Source organism: Chiloscyllium plagiosum, chromosome 28 (assembly GCF_004010195.1).
Source record: "Chiloscyllium plagiosum isolate BGI_BamShark_2017 chromosome 28, ASM401019v2, whole genome shotgun sequence".
NCBI classification, from domain to species: Eukaryota; Metazoa; Chordata; class Chondrichthyes; order Orectolobiformes; family Hemiscylliidae; genus Chiloscyllium; species Chiloscyllium plagiosum.
In genome coordinates, this window is record NC_057737.1 from 5517804 (window position 1) to 5536465 (window position 18662).

The 18662-nt window shown below is 41.3% G+C and overlaps 1 protein-coding gene across 1 annotated transcript in view; it reads left to right on the forward strand.

Moving 5' to 3' along the window:
- rnft1 (ring finger protein, transmembrane 1) overlaps positions 1–18662 on the forward strand; it is a 44421-nt gene that overhangs the window by 2564 nt on the left and 23195 nt on the right. The window contains exons 2-5 of the mRNA XM_043718121.1: positions 3527–4008; positions 10100–10176; positions 10550–10650; positions 18148–18301. Of these exons, the coding sequence (XP_043574056.1) occupies positions 3527–4008; positions 10100–10176; positions 10550–10650; positions 18148–18301 (814 nt within the window). The remainder of the gene's footprint in view (positions 1–3526; positions 4009–10099; positions 10177–10549; positions 10651–18147; positions 18302–18662) is intronic.

The window sequence follows — 18662 nt, forward strand, 5'->3', positions numbered from 1 at the left end:
CTCTCTCTCTCTCACACTCTCTCTCTCTCTCACACTCTCTCTCTCTCTCTCTCTCTCTCTCTCCCTGTCTGTCTGGGCTCCAGCTCCACCTATTGTTTGCTCCCGTCCCTGTCCCCAAACCATCTTCAGCAATATACCAACCCTTTCCTAGGTAAAATCTCTTCTGAAGAAGGGTCACTGAACCCAAAACGTTAACTCTGCTTTCTGTCCACAGATGCTGCCATACCTGGAGAGTCTTTCCAGCAATTTCTGTATTTGTTTTGGATTTACAGCATATGCAGTTCTTTCTTTTTAAATAGTTTTTGCTTATTGCCTTTATTGCAGCAACAGCACATTACAGTATTTTGATGGGTAGGGTGGTATAGTTACCCCCAGTATACCGATAAATGTTTATCTTTCAATTGATTTGACTTTATTGTCATGTGTATTGAGGCACAGTGAAAAGCTTTGTCTTGCAAGCAATACAGGCAGATCACATAGTTAAGTAGCATAGATAAGTAAATAATAGGTAAACAGTGGCAAAAACAAAAACACAGGTACAGGCAAATGTTAAGAGTTTGAGAGACCATTTAGTATTCTAACAACAGTAGGGTAGAAACTGTTTCAAAACCAACTGGTGCATGTGTTCAGGCTTCTCTACCTCCCTGATGGTAGAGGTTGTTAGGGTGGGATGGATCTTTGAGAATGCTGGTGCCCTTTCCTTGACAGCAGGCCTGGTAGATGGATTCTATAGATGGGAGATTGGCCTTTTGTGATTGTCTGGGCTGAGTTCACCACTCTCTATAATTGTCTCTGATCTTGAATGGTACAGTTGCCATACCAGTAGTGATACATCCAGTCAGAAAGCTCTCAATGGCGCACCTATAAAAGTTGGCAAGGGCATTTGCCATCATGCCAAATTTTCTCAGCTGCCTGAGGAAGAAGAGACATTCCTGGGCCTTTGTAACCAGAGCGTCCACATGAAGAGTCCAAGAAAGCTTGTTGTTGATGACCACTCCCAGGAGCTTGACGCTCTCCACTTGTTCCACCTTTGTGCTGTTAATGTGTAGGGGGGCCATGAGTAACATCCTGCCCAAAGTTTCGCGCCTCCCCCCCCCCCCCCCCCCAGTCTGTAGTCTGTTTCATCGCCATCTGAGATTTGACTGACTATGGTGGTGTCATCAGCGAACTTGTAAATGGCACTAGTCATGGGTATACAGTGAGTACAGTAGGGGGCTGAATACACACCCCTGGGGGACTCCAGTGTTGAGTGTTAGTGACGATGAAATATTGTCCCCAGTCTTTACTCATTGTGGCCTGTGGGTCAGGAAACTGAGGATCCAGTTGCAGAGGGTGGGGCTTAGTCCGAGATCACTAAGTTTAGTAATCGGTTTCGAGGGAATAAGTATTGTAGGCTGAACTGTAGTCAATAAGTAGGATTCTTACGTAGCTGTTCTTGGTGTCAAGATATTCTAGGGAGGAGTGAAGGGCAAGTGGTATGGCATCTGATGTGGATCTGTTAGTCCGATAGGCAAATTGGAATGGGTCAAGAGTAGTGGGGATGCTGGAGTTGATTAATGCTAAGACAGTCCTGGCACCCTCCCCTGTCACAGTGGGAATTGCAAAACCTGCACCCACACCTCCCCCCTCACTTCCATCCAAGGCCCCAAAGGAGCTTTCCACATTCATCAAAGTTTCACCTGCACATCCACCAATGTCATTTATTGTATCCGTTGCTCCTGATGCGGTCTTCTCTACATTGGGGAGACTGGATGCCTCCTTGCAGAGTGCTTCAGGGAACATCTCCGGGACACCTGCACCAATCAACCCCGCCGCCCCGTGGCACAACATTTCAACTCCCCCTTCCACTCTGCCGAAGACATGCAGGTCCTGGGCCTCCTCCACCGCCGCTCCCTCCCCACCTGACGCCTGGAGGAAGAACACCTCAACTTCTGCCTCGGAACACTTCAACCCCAGGGCATCAATGTGATGAAGGGCTTTTGCCCAAAATGTCAATTTTCCTGCTCCTCGGATGCTGCCTGACCTACTTTTCCAGCACCACTCTGATCTAAACTCTGGTTTCCAGCATCTGCAGTCTTCACTTTTGCCTAACGCCATGACCAGCCTTTCAAAGCACTTCATGACCACCAAAGTTAGGGCCACTAGGTGGTTGTCATTGAGATATGCTACATGAGCTTTATTAGGCACAGGGATGATGTTGGCCCTCTTGAAACAGGCAGGGACAGTGGCCTGCTGCAGGGAGAAGTTGAAGATGTTCTAGATTTCCCATCTTGGGCAACTGTCTGTCCACTGAATGTGGAGTTTGCACATTCTCCCCGTGTCTGTGTGGGTCTCCTCCAGGTGCTCCGGTTTCCTCCCAGTCAAAAGATGTGCAGGTTAGGTGAATTGACCATGCTAAATTAATTGCCCATAGTGTTAGGTAAAGGGGTAAATGTAGGGGAATGGGTCTGGGTGGGTGGCTGTTTGGAGGGTCGGTGTGGACTTGTTGATCCGAAGGGCCTATTTCCACACTGAAAGTAATCTAATTTCTCAATTTCTAGAAGACCTCTGCCAGTTGATCTGTGCATGCTCTGTGTGCATGGCCTGGTACTCCATCTGGTCCCATTGCTTTCCTTGGAGTTGCATGAAGAAAAATTGATCTGACCTCTGGTCCACTGACTGTTGGGATAGGTTCGTCAGGACTTGTCGGAATAGGTGTTACCTCTCTGCCGAAATTCTGCTCAAAGCGAGCGTTGAAGGCATTGAGATGATCTGGGAGGGATGTGTCATTGTCTACTATCTTGCACGGTATCTTTTTAGAATCTGTGATGTCATTTAGTCCTTGTTATAGTCGCTGGATGTCTGTTTGGGTCTCTAGTTTGGATTGGTATTGGTCCTTGACTGAATTAATGGCTCTGCGAAGGTCATGACCAAAACAGATATTAGAGTCATTAGAGGTGTACAGCAGGTAAACAGACCCTTTGGCCCTATCTGATCGTTTATCACATTACTGCCTGTGGAAGCTTGCTATTTACAAAATTGTTACATGACAATAATGACTGTATTTCAAAGCCTGTAAAAAGCTTGAGAGTTCTTGTGATCATGAGAAGTGCTATAGCAATGCCTTTTTTTCCTGAATCGGTTGAGTGAGTTACCTTCTGAGCCAACATTACCAATACCAGAATGATGTATTTTAGAAGAATATATTGATGTTTCACCTTCAAAGAGGAATCATTGAATATAGTAATGATTTTGGATCTACCAAGCCAGTCCCAGATTATTTTGTGGGAGTTATTACTGGGGTGCAGGATCCCAACAAATATAAATAGTAAATTTACAAAATGCTTACAATATAACTATGAAACATTATAACCAGAACCAAGTGACATGGACACAAAGTAATCTCTTGTTCTACTGTGACTGCATTCAAAATAAGCCACTCTAATATTAAAATGGGCAACTTATCCAAAATACCTCTACTGTGACAAAATATGAAGTGATTTCTAATGTTGGATCTAATGCACTGTTTTGATGTTTAATGTTGTAGGAAAGATTCAGGTCCGAGCTCTGGAGGACTGTATAGATCAGGGATCCTGAACAGCCAAGCAGGAAGAGGATCTGAAATGCAGAAAGAATTTGTCACCATGCATACAGGCATCAACCATCACCACGCATCGTCATTAAATGGAACTGTAGGAGAAAGCATGGATTTACATCCTGCTTTATTTGGGACTCCAGAGAGCATGCCACGTCCTTCCAAAGATGGAGAAGTTAAAATTCAGATGGAAGCGCCTGAAGACCAGCGCAGCAGATCTGGGATAGATACCCAGCATTCAAACTTTTCTCATTCTCACAGTCACTCACATTCTCCTCCAAGGTCAGAAGGTCCTGCTGGACAAAGGTCTGAACTAGATGACAGGGAATCCACTAGCTCAATTTCAGAACTTCGGTCCATCTTTCTGTGGCTTCAGAAGAGCCTTCCATATATTCTTATCATCTGTGCCAAACTGGTTTTTCAGCATGCACTAGGTATGAGACACATTTTAGACTTTTGGCTGAGTTGTGGGTGTTTTTATGAATTCCAGATCACACTGAAGTTTTTTATTCAGCTCTCAGATTCAGAACTTGTTTTCTAGTATCCTGTGTTTGAAGACCAGGTGACTGACCCTCTGAGAGATTTTTGGGGCTCTTGATTTTTAAAGAAGTTAGACATGTTCTCAAAGTCTGTTGTAATACTCTGACTTGAGAGTGCTCAGTGTGGAATGCTGTCAGTCAAGTGATGAATGGTATCATCAACAGTGGTATAATGCAGCACTTGTTTAGCAATAATCTGCGTGGTTTGGATTCTGCCAGAGTCAGAGTTCCTGACCCCATTACACCCTTAGTTCAATCCTGAATAAAAGAGCTAAATTCCAGGTGCAGCGAGAGTGACTGCCCTTAATGTCAAGGCTGCATTTGGCTAAGTGTGGCATGGAGGAGTTCTAGTAAAACTAGAGTTAATGGGAATGTTGGAGGTCAGTCACCTTGGTTCCAGTACATCTCTGCAGAAGTTCCACAGAGTAGTTCAGTTGTTTGATCAATGATCTCCCCTCCATAATAAGGTCAAGTGGGGACATTTGTTGACATTTGCAGAATGTTCATCACCACTTAGGACTACTGAAGTAGTCCATGCGCAAATGCAACATGGTCAGGAGATTACACAGGTTTGGATTCTCAACTGGCATGCAATGTTCATGCCACACAAGTGCCAACAAGTGATCCTCTCCAACAAGAGAGAATCTAACCATTGTCTGCTAACATTCAGTGGCATTACCATCAGTGAATTCCCACTGTCAATACTCTAGAGATGACCATTAACCAGAAACTGAACTGGACTAGCCATATAAATACTATGGCTACAACAGTTGATCAGAGGTGGGAATACAGCAGCAAGTAACTCTACTTCTTGACTCCCTAAAGCCCCTCTACCATTCACATGATACAAATAAGGAGTGTGATGGAATGGTCCTTCTTTAAATGGATGATTGCAACTCCAACAACACTCAAAGCTTAACATCATTCTGGAAAAACAGGCTGCTTGACTGGCACTATATCCACAAACATTTATGTCCTCCATCATACTGCTTAGTAGCAGCAGTGTGTACCACCTGTAAGTTGCATTGCGGCAATTCATCAAGGTTCCTTAGACAGCACCTTTCAAACATTCAACCAATACAATCTAGAAAGACAAGGGCAACTTATGTGGGAACGCCATTTGCAATTTCTCCTCCAAGCTAATCACCCTCCTTACTAGGAAACACATTGCTGATCCTAGTGTTGCTGTGTTAAAATCCTGGAACGTGATTCCTAACAGCATTGTGTGTGTGCCCACACCAAATGGAGTGCAGTGATTCAAGAAAGCAGCTCACCACCACCGTCTCAAGGGCAACTAAAGAGAGGCTAGGAACATTTGTTGCTGGCCCAATTTACATTGTCCAGATCCCATGAATGAATCTTTTATATGTAAAATTAAGTTGAGTGGATTGAAAAGAGATTCCCATTCTAGTTTCCACATTATGTGGTTCCCCATACAGATCACTAGAACTGATGCTTGTTCATATATACAAACTAATTTTCTAGACGATCCACGGTTAAATAGCCTTCCTATGTTTATTCTTTAGCCCCAAACTTCAATGATACAATAGTACAGAAAGCATTTAGATCGAGCTGTATCTTAGGTCAAGCTGATGTCTTCAGGAAGAGAGGGGAGCAAACTGAAACTGGGGGGAGGGGAGGCTAGTAAGCCCAGAAATATTTGTAAAACATATGCTTTGAAGATCTGCAGTTATCTAGTTCAGTATTCTCCAGAAGGATAGTTTAAATTGCTTTGCTTTTTTTTAATTTGAAAAATGCTTCTTTTATCTCCAAATTATTATCTGTTGGACCCCTTTTCTGCTTTAAGCCAGTTACAACTATTTGGGCTTTTGTGTCACGCGTAACACATTGAACTCCTTAAAATCATTAAATGTAAAAATTGGTCCTGTTTACATGTGGAATAACAACTCGTGTCACTGGAACCACTGAGGTTCATATTAGAAGGGACAAGTTCTTAATTAATCTGTTATTTACTCTTCTCCCATTTTACCATCAGTTTTTTTGGTGCCAGCCATTTCTGGTATTTTTGCAAGTGACTGTTGCGTATAAATCCAGGCATGATTCTGCCCTAAGTCAATAATTACAGTAATTCATTTTTGAGTGAGGAATTAATTGTGACAGAACCTCTGGCTATTTGTCGCAAGAGTCATTAGATAGAGATTAACAGACAAAACCTTTTTCTTTCTAGCAGTTGTCAAGGATGAAAAGCCTAACCCCTGGCTGGTTTCTCCCCATACAGAATAATTTTCTGATCTGCATATTTCTGTTCTCTGCGCGATCAAAATATTTCAAGGAGCTGAATTTTAGCATGGCAGTGAACTTGAATGTTACTGAAACAAGGCATATTTTGGTAAAGTTTTTTTTGTGTTGAAATCATCAGGATGATTCACAAGAATACCAATTCAAGAGGAAAACCAATATTTATACTGCATGAGAGGTAGATGCATTACCATTAGAATGCACCTATTTATGGTTGCACTAGTATGCAATTACAGCAGGTATTGTTAAAGGCAAATAGAATTTATTGCTAAAGGATAGAGTACAAAAGTAGGCAAGTGTTGCTGTAATTAAGAAGATCGCACCTGGATTATTGTATAATTTTGGTCCCTATAATTCATGTATGTAGTTGTATTGGACACAGTTTGGATGAGGTTCCCTAAATTGATTTCAAGGATGATGGGTTGCTTATGGAGAGAGTTTAGGCCTGTACTCTCTGGAGTTTAGAAGAATGAAAGGAGCTCTAATTCAAATTTATAAGCTACTAAAGGGGATTGACAAAGTAGACACAAGAAGTATGTTTCCTTTGTGAAGTAATCTAGAGTGAAAGCTCATTGCTTTAGGATAAAGAATAGCAGATTTAAAACAGATGAGCAGAAATTACTTCTCTACTTTGAATTTCAGCAACTCCGAGTGTGATGGTTCCTGGGACATTTTTAAGGAGGAGATAGACAGACAGATTTTTAATGAGTTGAAGGATTACGGAGAGTGGGCAGGAAAGTGGAGTTGAGGCTAAGATGAGATCAGCCATGCTCATATCAAATAGTGGAGTAGGCTCAGGACTGAATTGTCTAATTCTACTCCTAGATTGTGTTCATTAATTGTTGGGTTTTGTTTAAATTCTAAGCATGTTGACTGATCAGAATAATGTTCTGAAAATTGAACCAACGAATGGCTATCACCTATTTTGTTGCATTGAAACAAGCAGTATGGCTACATGTTCTTTCTGTTTGCAATGAACAGTGCATGTAGCTTCAAATACATGTAAGTGCATCACACTGCTAGTCCAACTGACTCATCCTAAATTGGTAGTACTTTGAACACAGGATTTTCCAGCAAAGTGTTGTCCAGTAATAGAATCCCATTTAACTTGAGTCTTGTACGTGTAACTGGTTGGATATAGTTTACCTGTTCACAACAATGTACAAAGAGATGCAGTATTGTTTGATCTGCCAGTTTTTGGAATGTTTGGCCAACATACCTGGCATCACTCATTGCTACTGCATTGTAGCAGCATTGTTGCTGAAACCTTTGAGACACGTTGCCCTTCCAATCTGAGGCACTTTTGAGGACCAAGTGTGATCACCTTGGAGTCTTTCATTGTTTGGAAATGTAATTATTGATGCCACTAAACACACAGTTCAATGAGATTTATTATGTATGGTAAGAAAGCAAGACGTTTGTCCTTGTGCATGGTTTCAATTTTGGTACCTTCATCCCACATCAAATGGAAGAGGTATTTGCTGAGTTCAAAGACCTCTACCCACAGCTATCCTACCATAAGCCCAGCGTCTCCTGAAGGCAGTGAATCCTTGAATGTGTACCTAGCCAATCTAGCGTATTGCACGATTCTAAATGATTTGCAATGTGAATATTTGGCGGTGTTGCAAAGCCTCAAGGCCAACTTAGAATAGCTATCCTTAACAAGCATGGTGGTATCAACAAAGTGCTTGCCATTCTTGATAACTGGTCCTGTTGTTTGCAAACCAGAAAGAGCATGTACATCCATTGTCTCTGTTTCAAATCAACAAAATATGTGACAGCAATCCATTGGTTCATTTCTCAGAACCAATCAAATTTAAAATCTAAATAAAACCTGTCAGTTTGTATCAATCATTAATTAGTGTATTGAATTCTACGTGGCAATGCCTTAACCAGTCAATGTCCACTTGCCAACTATTAGCACCCTTTTCTCTCATAGCAACATAAATGTTGGTTGAATTGTCTTGTAAATTATCCCAATGAGTGCAAGGTAAAAAGCTTCATCAAAGTGTCTTTTTCAACATTATTCAAACCAAATGTTTGTTGTTTGTAATCTTACTTAACTGTGCTTCAATAACACACTGATTTTTTTTTTGTTGAACTTCAACAAAAGATTGTACATGGGAATTTGTGGCTTTAATAAGTTTAGTGACAATGATGTAAATCAATAAGTTTCACAGGCTTAAATTTGAACTAACTTTCCTGCCAGAGTCAAGAAAAAAGCTTGCAGAATTTCAGAATCTTGCCGCCCCACTGATTGGGATCGAACAAAAGTCTGGGGCTGCAGTTCAGGGAGGGATAAGAAGAACTACTTTGGGAGTAAATTTAAAAATTAAACCTAAAATTAGGACTAACTATATAATGTATGTCTTTTATATATTCCATTCCCAGCAATGGCCATGGGAGTTCTGTTATGGTTTCATTTGTGAGATCTTCAGCCATTTAATTTTAAAGCCATCTGGATGTAGTGTGTACTTCTGTTTTCTACACAAAACAACCTTTCCATAAGCTGAGAAATAAAAGGTTGAGGGCCACCCAGTGGTGGAATGTGGAGAGTTTATGATGAAATAAATTGATTGGTCAATATCATGCAGGTGTAGGGAGGTGGGAAACTGTAAAGCAGTGCCTTCTTCCAAAGTCAGAAGGGAAACCATTAAACTTCGAAGATGGAGTCAGGAAATATTGCAGTGCAGAGGGAGGTGACAGAAGGATGCGTTAATTAATAATTTAACCTGGACCCTGAGAGTTCTGGCTGTAAGAAGTGTTTGCATTGGATCAATCAACAGATCATAATGAGCTATGGTTTGTGATCAAAACTGGAAGTTACAGATTGCCTTGTTAAATGTAGTCTTTATTTAATAATTTCCATTTATCCACTCTCGTGCCATGTCAATTAATAGAATAATGTAAATGCCCTAAGCATATATAAATGTTGCTGGAAACCATGCTGTAGTGAAGAATTTTGAGTTTGAGACTTGAACAGCTCCCTAAAATATATGTTTGGAATTGAAATTTTTATAATATTGAAAAAACATTTGGACAATGCCCATTATTGCATCTGGACAATGTAATGATCCCACCTGCTGTTCACAGTATTGCAGAATTGTCACAGTGCATAAGGAGGCCATTCGATTCATTGTGTCTGCAGAAGTTCTGTTACCTAGTGCCAATCCCCATCCCTAAATATTATTTCCTTCAAAATAATCACCCATTGCCCTTCAGAATTCCTCAGTTGAGCCTGTCTCCATAATATTTCCAGCCAGTACATTATACACCCTATCGCCACGCTTCATTTGTACATCAGTTTAAACCTATGCTCTCTTGTTCTCTTTTCTTTTAAACGATTAGGAACAGCTTCTGTCTATCTACACTATCCAGCCTGCTCATGTAGAATCTAATAGAATCCCTACAGTGTGGAAACGGGCCCTTTGGCCCAACAAGTTCACACCGACCCTCTAGGACAGCAAAGAAATTCACCTTTGGAATAACACTGTTTATATTACATCTATGTGGCTGGGTGTCTTATCTAATATAATGCACAAACCTAGTAACTAGGAACAACTGAGATGCCTGAGTATCCAGTTGCCTCCCTTTTGGCATGTCTAGGTTGATGTCACAGTTTAGGTAAATGTTTCCCCTTCCCCACTTAAGTGAACTTTGTTTTTGTTTTATTTTATATTTATAAAATTCCACTCCAGTCAATCACAAATATCTTTTGTTCTGTTAGGTATTGCAGTCGGTGTTGGACTGTGCATAACTTTCCTTTATGCAAACAAGATAATTATAAATCAGGTCTTCCTTCAGGTAGGTTTCTTTTATTTAAAAACATTTTGCCAGTTTTCGTCCCTCTGCTCCTGAAGCCATGCCTCCTTACTGGGAATCTCCAACATATACCTTGCATAATTAGCCAGTATTCACATATGCATTTATTTCAAGGCTGTTGTAGGACTCAGTTCATAAATGTGCTGTCAGATAAAATCTGACAGGTTGGTAATTTCAACAGAAATGGCCCATGCCATGGACTCCAGGTGGTAAATCCTCTTGCTGGCACAGAATCTGACAAACATTACTGTCCTCTTGTGGGTTGAAATTTGCTATGATAAGAAGAATGCATGATCTTTTTGAACTCTGCAAATTCAAACTGAAAGTGACTACTCTGCATCTTTCTTTTTTTTAGGAGCGCCGCTCTATATTACAGTGTAGTTGGTTACTTGCATTTCTAACAGCCTCCACGTTTCTTCTCTATGACACTTTTCGGTCCCAGTCACTCTTCTACAGGTACTTTTATATGTTATAATCTAATATTTAATATCTAATGAAAATAAGAGAAGATAACACTTCAAGTGAAGTTAGAGGTTTGTTTTATACTTCTAGAAGCTACAGACTCCCAGAATAAAGTGCAAGATTTTTGATAAAATCCAAAAGAACTGCAGATGCTGGAAATCCTGGCAAAGCTCAGCAGGTCTGGCAGCATCTATGGTGAGAAATCGGAGTTAACATTTTGGGTCCGGTGACCCTTCCTCAGAACAGCCCGTTAATTCTGATTTCTCTCCACAGATGCTTCCTGGACCTGCTGAGCTTTTCCAGCAATTATTGTATTTGTGTAAGATTTTGATGTTCACTTTAACATAATTGTAAGACCCAAGTTAATTCAACTCAGCCTATCAAACATTTACTGATTAGTTCCAAGACCCACTGCGGGTACAAATGTTTCAACCTATTTTACAGAATCTAGATTTATTGCACAATTGCAAAGGAAGTTTATATTTATAAAATCAATGTTTTGTTTTATTCATAGGCATCAGTGGTTGGGTCAGTATTTATTGCTCATTTCACTTGGCTTCTAAGGTGGTGGTGAGCTGCCTTCTTAAAATGCTGTAGATGCACCCTCCATGTTGCTAGGGAGGGAATTCCAGGTTTTTGACCTAGTAGCAGTAAAGGAAAAGCGATATATTTCCAAGTCAGGATAGTAATTGTCTTGAAGGGAAACTTTTTAGATGGTGGTGTTCCCATATATCTGCTGCCCTTGTCCTCCTAGATGGAAGTGATCATATGTTTTGAAGATGCTTCTAAGGATCTCTGAATTTCTTATAATTTATGCACACTGTTGTTACTGAGTGTAGGTGATGGAGGGAGTGAATGTTTTGTGGATCTGGTGCCAATTAATTGGGCTGTTTTTTGTCCTGGAAGGTGTTAAAGTTCTTGATGTTGTTGGAGCTGCACTCACTGAGGTAAGTGGGGAGTATTCCACCACACTACTGACTTGTGTCCTGTAGATAGTGGACAAACGCTAGGGAGTCAGGAGGTGAGTTACACAGTGCAGGATTCCTAGTCACTGTATTTATATGGCAAGCCCAGTTGAGTTTCTGATCAATAATATCCCCCAGGATGTTTTTAGTGGAGGATTCAGTGATAGTAACCCATCGAATGCTAAGAGGTGTTGGATAGATTGTCTGTCTGTTGTTGGAGATGGCCAGTTGTGTGCTGTGAGTGTTACTTGCCTCATTTTAGCCCAAGTCTGGATAATTGCAGGTGTTGCTGCATTTGTACATGGACTCCTCAGTATCTGAGGAGTCCTGAATGGTGCTAAACATTGTGCAATCAACAGTGAACATTCCCCTTCTGACCTTATGCTGGAGAGAAGGTCATTTGAAGCAGCTGAAGATGATTGGGCTTCGGATACTACCGTAAGGAGCTCCAGAGGGGACGTCCTGTAGTTGAGATGACTGACCTCGAATAATCACAGTCATCTTCCTCTGTGCAAGTAAGACTCCAACCAGTGGAGAGTTTTCTTCCTGATTAACAGTTTGCAGTTTGGATAGGGCTCCTTGATTGAATCATACATAGAAGGGGGGCCATTCAGCCCATCTTATTCATACAGACCCAATGACTTCCAGATGCCCTTTCTAATCCCGTCTTCCTGCACACGGCCCATAGCCCTGCAGCTTACAGCAGTGAAGGTGCCGATCCAGGAATTTTTTCAATGAATTTAGGGACTCTGCCACCACCGCTAACTCCATCAGCAAATTCCAGACAGCCACCATCCTCTGCAACATTTTTTCCTTCTGTCCCCTCTAATCCTTCTGCCACTTAGCTTGAATCTATGCCGACCACATTTGGAGTATTGCATACAGTTCTGGTCACTGCATTATGGGAAGGATGTGGAAGCTTTGGAAAGGGTTCAGAGGAGATGTACTAGGACGTTGCCTGGTATGTAGGGACGGTCTTGCGAGGAAAGGCTGAGGAACTTATATATTAATTGAGACAGATAAGATAATCAAGAGGGTTAGATAGGTTGGACAGTGAGAGCCTTTTTTCTCGAATGGTGATGGCTAGCATGAGGGGACATACATTTAAATTGAGGAGTGATAGATATAGGACATATGTCAGAGGTAGTTTCTTTACTCAGAGTAGTAAGGGCATGGAATGCACTGCCTGCAACAGTAGTACATTTGGCAAGTTTAAGGGCATTTAAATGGTCATTGGATAGGCATATGGACGAGAATGGAATAGTATAGGTTCGATGGGCTTCGATTGGTGCAACATCGAGGGCCAAAGGGCTTGTACTGAGCTGTTATGTTTTATGACCCTTCACAATTTTGTATACCTCAATCATGTCACCCCCCTCCACCACCACCTTGGCCTTCTCAACCTCAACCTCTCTATTCTCTCCTCAGAGCTACAATTCTCCATCCCCCCCAACAACATTTTTGTAAATCTTCTCTGCACTTTCTCTCCAGAGCAATTAAGTCCTTCTTGTAATGTGGTGATCAGAACTGTACACAATACTCTAGTTGTGGTTATACTTTGTCAACTATGGCCTTGATGTCAAAGACTGTCATTCTCCCTTCACCTCTGGAATTCAGCTGTTTTATCCATGTTTTGGATGGTAGTGATGGTATCCATCACAAATTCACCTGCACCTCCACACACACCATTTACTGCATCCGCTGCACCCGATGTGGCCTCCTCTACATTGGGGAGACAGGCCGCCTACTTGCGGAACGTTTCAAAGAACACTCTGGGACACCCGCACCATCCAACCCAACCGCCCTGAGGCTGAACACTTTTTTTAACTTCCCCTCCCATTCCGCCAAGGACATGCAGATCCTTGGCCTCCTCCATCGCCAGACCATGGCAACACGACACCTGGAGGAAAAGCGCCTCATCTTCCGCCTCGGAACCCTCCAACCACAAGGGATGAATGCAGATTTCTCCCGCTTCCTCATTTCCCCTCCCCCGACCTTATCTCAGTCCCAATCCTCGGACTCAGCACTGCCTTCTTGACCTGCAATCTTCTTCCTGACCTCTCCGGCCTATCACCCTCACCTTAACCTCCTTCCACCTATCGCATTCCCAATGCCCCTCCCCCAAGTCCCTCCTCCCTACTTTTATCTTAGCCTGCTTGGCACACCTTCCTCATTCCTGAAGAAGGGCTCATGCCCGAAGCGTCGATTCTCCTGCTCCTTGGATGCTGCCTGACCTGCGCTTTTCCAGCAACACAATTTTCAGCTCATGGTAGTGGTGGTGTCTGGAACATTCTATCAGATATGATTGTCTGAGCATAAATACATCAGGCTGATGCTTGACTAGTCTGTGAGACCATTCTCCCAATTTTTGCACTAGCCCCAAATGTCAATCACGAGAACTTTTGCAAGTAGACAGAACTGTTTCTGCCATTGTCATTTCAGGTGCCTAGATTGATGCCCGGTGCTCTATCTTGTTTTATTTCTCTTTTTAACTGTCACAATCGATATAACTGAGTGGCTTGCTCGGCCATTTTAGAAGGCTGTTCAGCATCAACAACATTGTTGTGGGTCTGGAGTCGCATGTAGGGACTAGACAAGGTGAAATTGACAGATTTCCTCCTATGAAAGACATAATGAACCATATAGGTTTTTCTGACAATCAGCAGTGGATGCTCATCATTGTATTCTTATTCAATTTTTTAAAATCTGAAATTATGAATTCATACAACTGCCATCATGGGATCGAAATCAGGGTCACCAGAACATTAGCTAAGTTTCTGCATTAATATTCCAATGATAATGCCCGGAAGCCATTGCTTCCCCGATCCACCTTTGAATCATAGAATCGCTATGGTGTGGAAACAGGCCATTCGCCCCAACAAATCCACACTGACCCTCCTGAAGAGCATTCCTCTCCATTTCCTCTGAGTAATGCACCTAATATCCCTGAACACAATGAGCAATTTAGCATGGCCAGTTCACCTAACGCCACATTGTTGGATTGTGGGACGAAACCGGAACACCTTGACAAAACCCACGGAGATAGAGGGAGAACTCCACACAGTTTGGATCAGTTGATCCATCTCAGGATACCAGATTGTGACATCTGTTGACTAAACACAGGTCTCTTGATCTGTTAGTTGACTGAAGTTCTCCTGTCTTCAGTCCTCGTATCCCAAACCACTAAGAATCATCACTACCCTCTTTTTTCATGATCAGACACACTAAATGGCTCATAGTCAGTCTTAGATTTGCTAGGTGATATCTGTTCAATTCCTGTTTAGTTTTCTTTTGAAGAAATAAGGCTCATTTTCGAAATATCACTTCCTCCTATCTCCTGGTTCATTTTTTGCCATTCAAATTACTTTGTAAGATCATCCCTGTTTGTAACAAGTTCTCTCTCTTAGCCTACCAACTTATAGATCTTTACCCAAAATAACAGACATCAGTAGAACAATTTGTGAATCTGCTTACAATATATAGTGTCACCTCCCAAGAGTTAATTATGATCCCAAATGTTCTAAGTGATACTCCCCAAGACCTATCAATATCCTTAACTATGAGTGACTGTCACAACTGTCAATGTCTAAAGTAAGTTAAAGCTCAAAATAACTCTACAAACTAATATACATTGGCATGTACAGTGCTTTACGTGACACAACTGAGCCAGTGTCTTTAAGTAAAAGCATTTTATCTTGAAGCACTGTGCATTTGTTAGCCTACGTTTATAGTAGCTTGAGCCAAAAATGTAATGATAAACCTGACCTTTTTAACCTGGGCAATAATACTTTCTTTCTTGGAGAAAATGTTGCACAACCAATCACAACTAAACAAAGTATAATTTACGTCCTTTCTTAATCAAATCAGAATTATTAATTATTGAAGAATAATGCAGACCTACAAAAGTGTTATTTTGGTGATCAGTTCTGTTGTTATGATTGGAATGAACTTTATGTTGTGACTAGAAATGATTAATGTCCAGGTTTTTAATAAAAAAGTTATTGACCTGAATACACAGTTGGCTGACTGTGCATGTACAAATAGGGCTGGTGATGTTTAATTACTGCTTAATAATAACTATCTATACATGTGCTGTAGGCCCTATTGAGGCCCATATGCTGGGAAAAGCCAGGACTGAGAATCAGAACAGCGATGAAGGTAATGTTAACTGTTGTGCAGTGCAGCTGGGCAGCTCCTCAGTGGGTTATAGAGAGATTGTGGTTCCTGGCTGAATTTTGATTTTTGGGGATGTATTGACAACACTGAAGACTTTCCTACCCTGCCTAGCACTCGGCAGCCACCACTTCACTGAACACCCGAGGACTGGCTAAAGAGACTGTTCTTCATGGGTGGCGTTCCTATGACACACAAGCAAAAAACAGTTGCTCCTGCACTATAGGCATTGTGGAAATGTTTTACTGGTCGGGATGGGATCACTACAGGGCAGTCTCAAGGGTGTAAGGTATGAAATTATATCAGTCCAGTTTGCTTTAGTACCTCTAGTCCATTTTGAGAAAAATATTGAGACTGATGAGACTGAGGAGAGGACACTGAAGATACTAGAGTTCAGTGTCGAGAGTGTGATGCTGGAAAAGTAGGTCAGGCAGTATCCGAGGAGTAGGAGAATCGATGCATCAGGAGCCCTACTGAAGGGTTTATGCACAAACCGTCAATTCTCCTGCTCCTCGGATGCTGCTTGATCTACTGTGCTTTTCTAGCACCACACGCTCAATACTGATGAGACAGACCCAGATGTCAATTCCAAGCTGCTACTTTCGCTGGGGACCAGTGTGAAGTTTAGGAAGGAGTGCTGAGGAGGAGAAATGCTTGTTTTAATTGGATTCACACCACTTAAATCATAGTTCCTATTGGTTAATCATGGAACACATTGATATGTGAATTAGTCATGGCTCATATTGCTTCATTCCTTCAGGTGGAAGAAGAAAAATGCAAAGGGTGATGGTATGAGCAAAAACATGTAATTTAGATTTACAAGAGAAATGAATGCACAGACAAAATGTGAGGCTCAGCTTAGTTTCAATATTCTAATCCTGCTATCGATATAATGCTTCCTGAACGTAAAACACTTTCTTTTTGAATTCACTTTTGTTTTGGTAAGTGTACTAGCCTGTCTGCACTAGTTATGCAATGAATGATTCATCAGTCTAGTTTACATCAATTTGCATTTATGTAATATGGAAACATCTCCCAGGGCCAAAGAGATATCATAAGATTGGTTTAGCTGTTGGCCAAGATTCCTATTAATCACATCCTTGCATTGGGTACAAAATGTGATGTGTTAATTTTAATTTCTAAAGTATTAACACTATGAAAGACAAAGCTTATATGAATGGTTTTACATGCTGAACAACATATCTACCTTACAACAAAGTGAAATTGATTTAAATCAAATGGTTTATTATTATGTGTAAAAATCAAGAATTTAGGATGTGAGTTTGCTCGCTGAGCTGGAAGGTTCATTTTCAGACGTTTCATTACCATTCTAGGTAACATCAGCGAGCCTTCAGTGAAGTGCTGGTGTTATGTCCCACTTTATATTTGTGTTTAGGTTTCCCTGGGTTGGTGATGTCATTTCCTGTCCTCTTTCTCAGGAGGAGGTAAATGGGTTTGTTGATGGCACTCCAGCCAGAGTTCTATGCTTCTAGGAATTCTCGTGCATGTCTCTGTTTGGCTCGTCCTAGGATGGATGTGTTGTCTCATTCGGAATGGTGTCCTTCCTCATCTGTATGTAAGGATACTAATGATAGTGGGTCATGTCTTTTTGTGGCTAGTTGATGTTCATGTATCCTGGTGGCTAGTTTTCTGTCTTTGTCCAATGTAGCGGAAATGACTGCCAGACTATTCAGACCTCTTGGCATCATGATAGTCCACAAACCCACCAACCCACTAAAACAGCAGCTAACGAACTTGAAAGATCCCATACAGATGACAAGCAAAACGAATGTCATTTACAAAATACCTTGCAAGAACTGTAACAAACACTACATTGGACAAACAGGCAGAAAAGTAGTCATGAAGATAAATGAACATCAACTAGCCACAAAAAGACATGACCCACCAGATCACTAGTATCCTTACATACAGATGAGGAAGGACACTACTTTGCCTGGGATAACACATCCATCCTAGGACAAGTCAATTTGGACCCCATTTACCACCCTCTGAGAAAAAGAACAGGAAATGACATCACCAACACAGGAAATTACTTCAGCAATCCAAGGAAACCTAAACACATGAATAGAAAGTAGGACATAACACCAGCACTTCACTGGAGGCTCACTGATGATGTTGCCTAGTATGGTGACAAAACATCTGAAAATGAACCTTCCAGCTCAGCAAGCAAACTTATGTCCAGTACCTCAACCTGAGCGAGCAAGTTTTAAGAAAATTTGATTAACCATTTAAAAATAAGTTTATAAAGTCTTGGTAATATGGCTGGGAACAATTTTTTTTAAATTGATGTATATATTAGTGAAGTTTTTTAAAAGTACTGTTTTCTTTACAGTTTAATCTTTTTGCATCCAAATGTTGATCCTATTGAATTCTGGGATGTGTTGTGGATCGTGGGAACTGCAGACTTCATATTGAAGTTCCTATGTATGGGATTAAAGTGCCTTATCCTATTGGTACCTTCTCCACTGATGCCGTTCAAGTCAAGGGTAAGCTTGGTGAAGATGGTCTGAGCCTGTGATTGAACATATCCTGATCTGCCAAACGTTTCTGGAACGAAAGTTCTGTGTTACAAAGTAACCAACCTCCTATTACAAATACACTTTAGATACTTTCAAATGACATTTATTAGAATGGAGGAAAAACTCAGTTTGTAATTGTTAACATTTTTCTGAACTCTTTTATCACTGCCTAATGTAGTTTATTTGGGTCCCTTTGTTTTACCAGGCAGCATCTAGATACTCTCTTTTTATTTGTTGTTCCTATTCGGCGTGTAGGTTCACCATTGATCGGGACAGTACAGACTTTATTTTCTCTTGTTTTTATGGATGTGGTGTCTTGAGTAGGCTG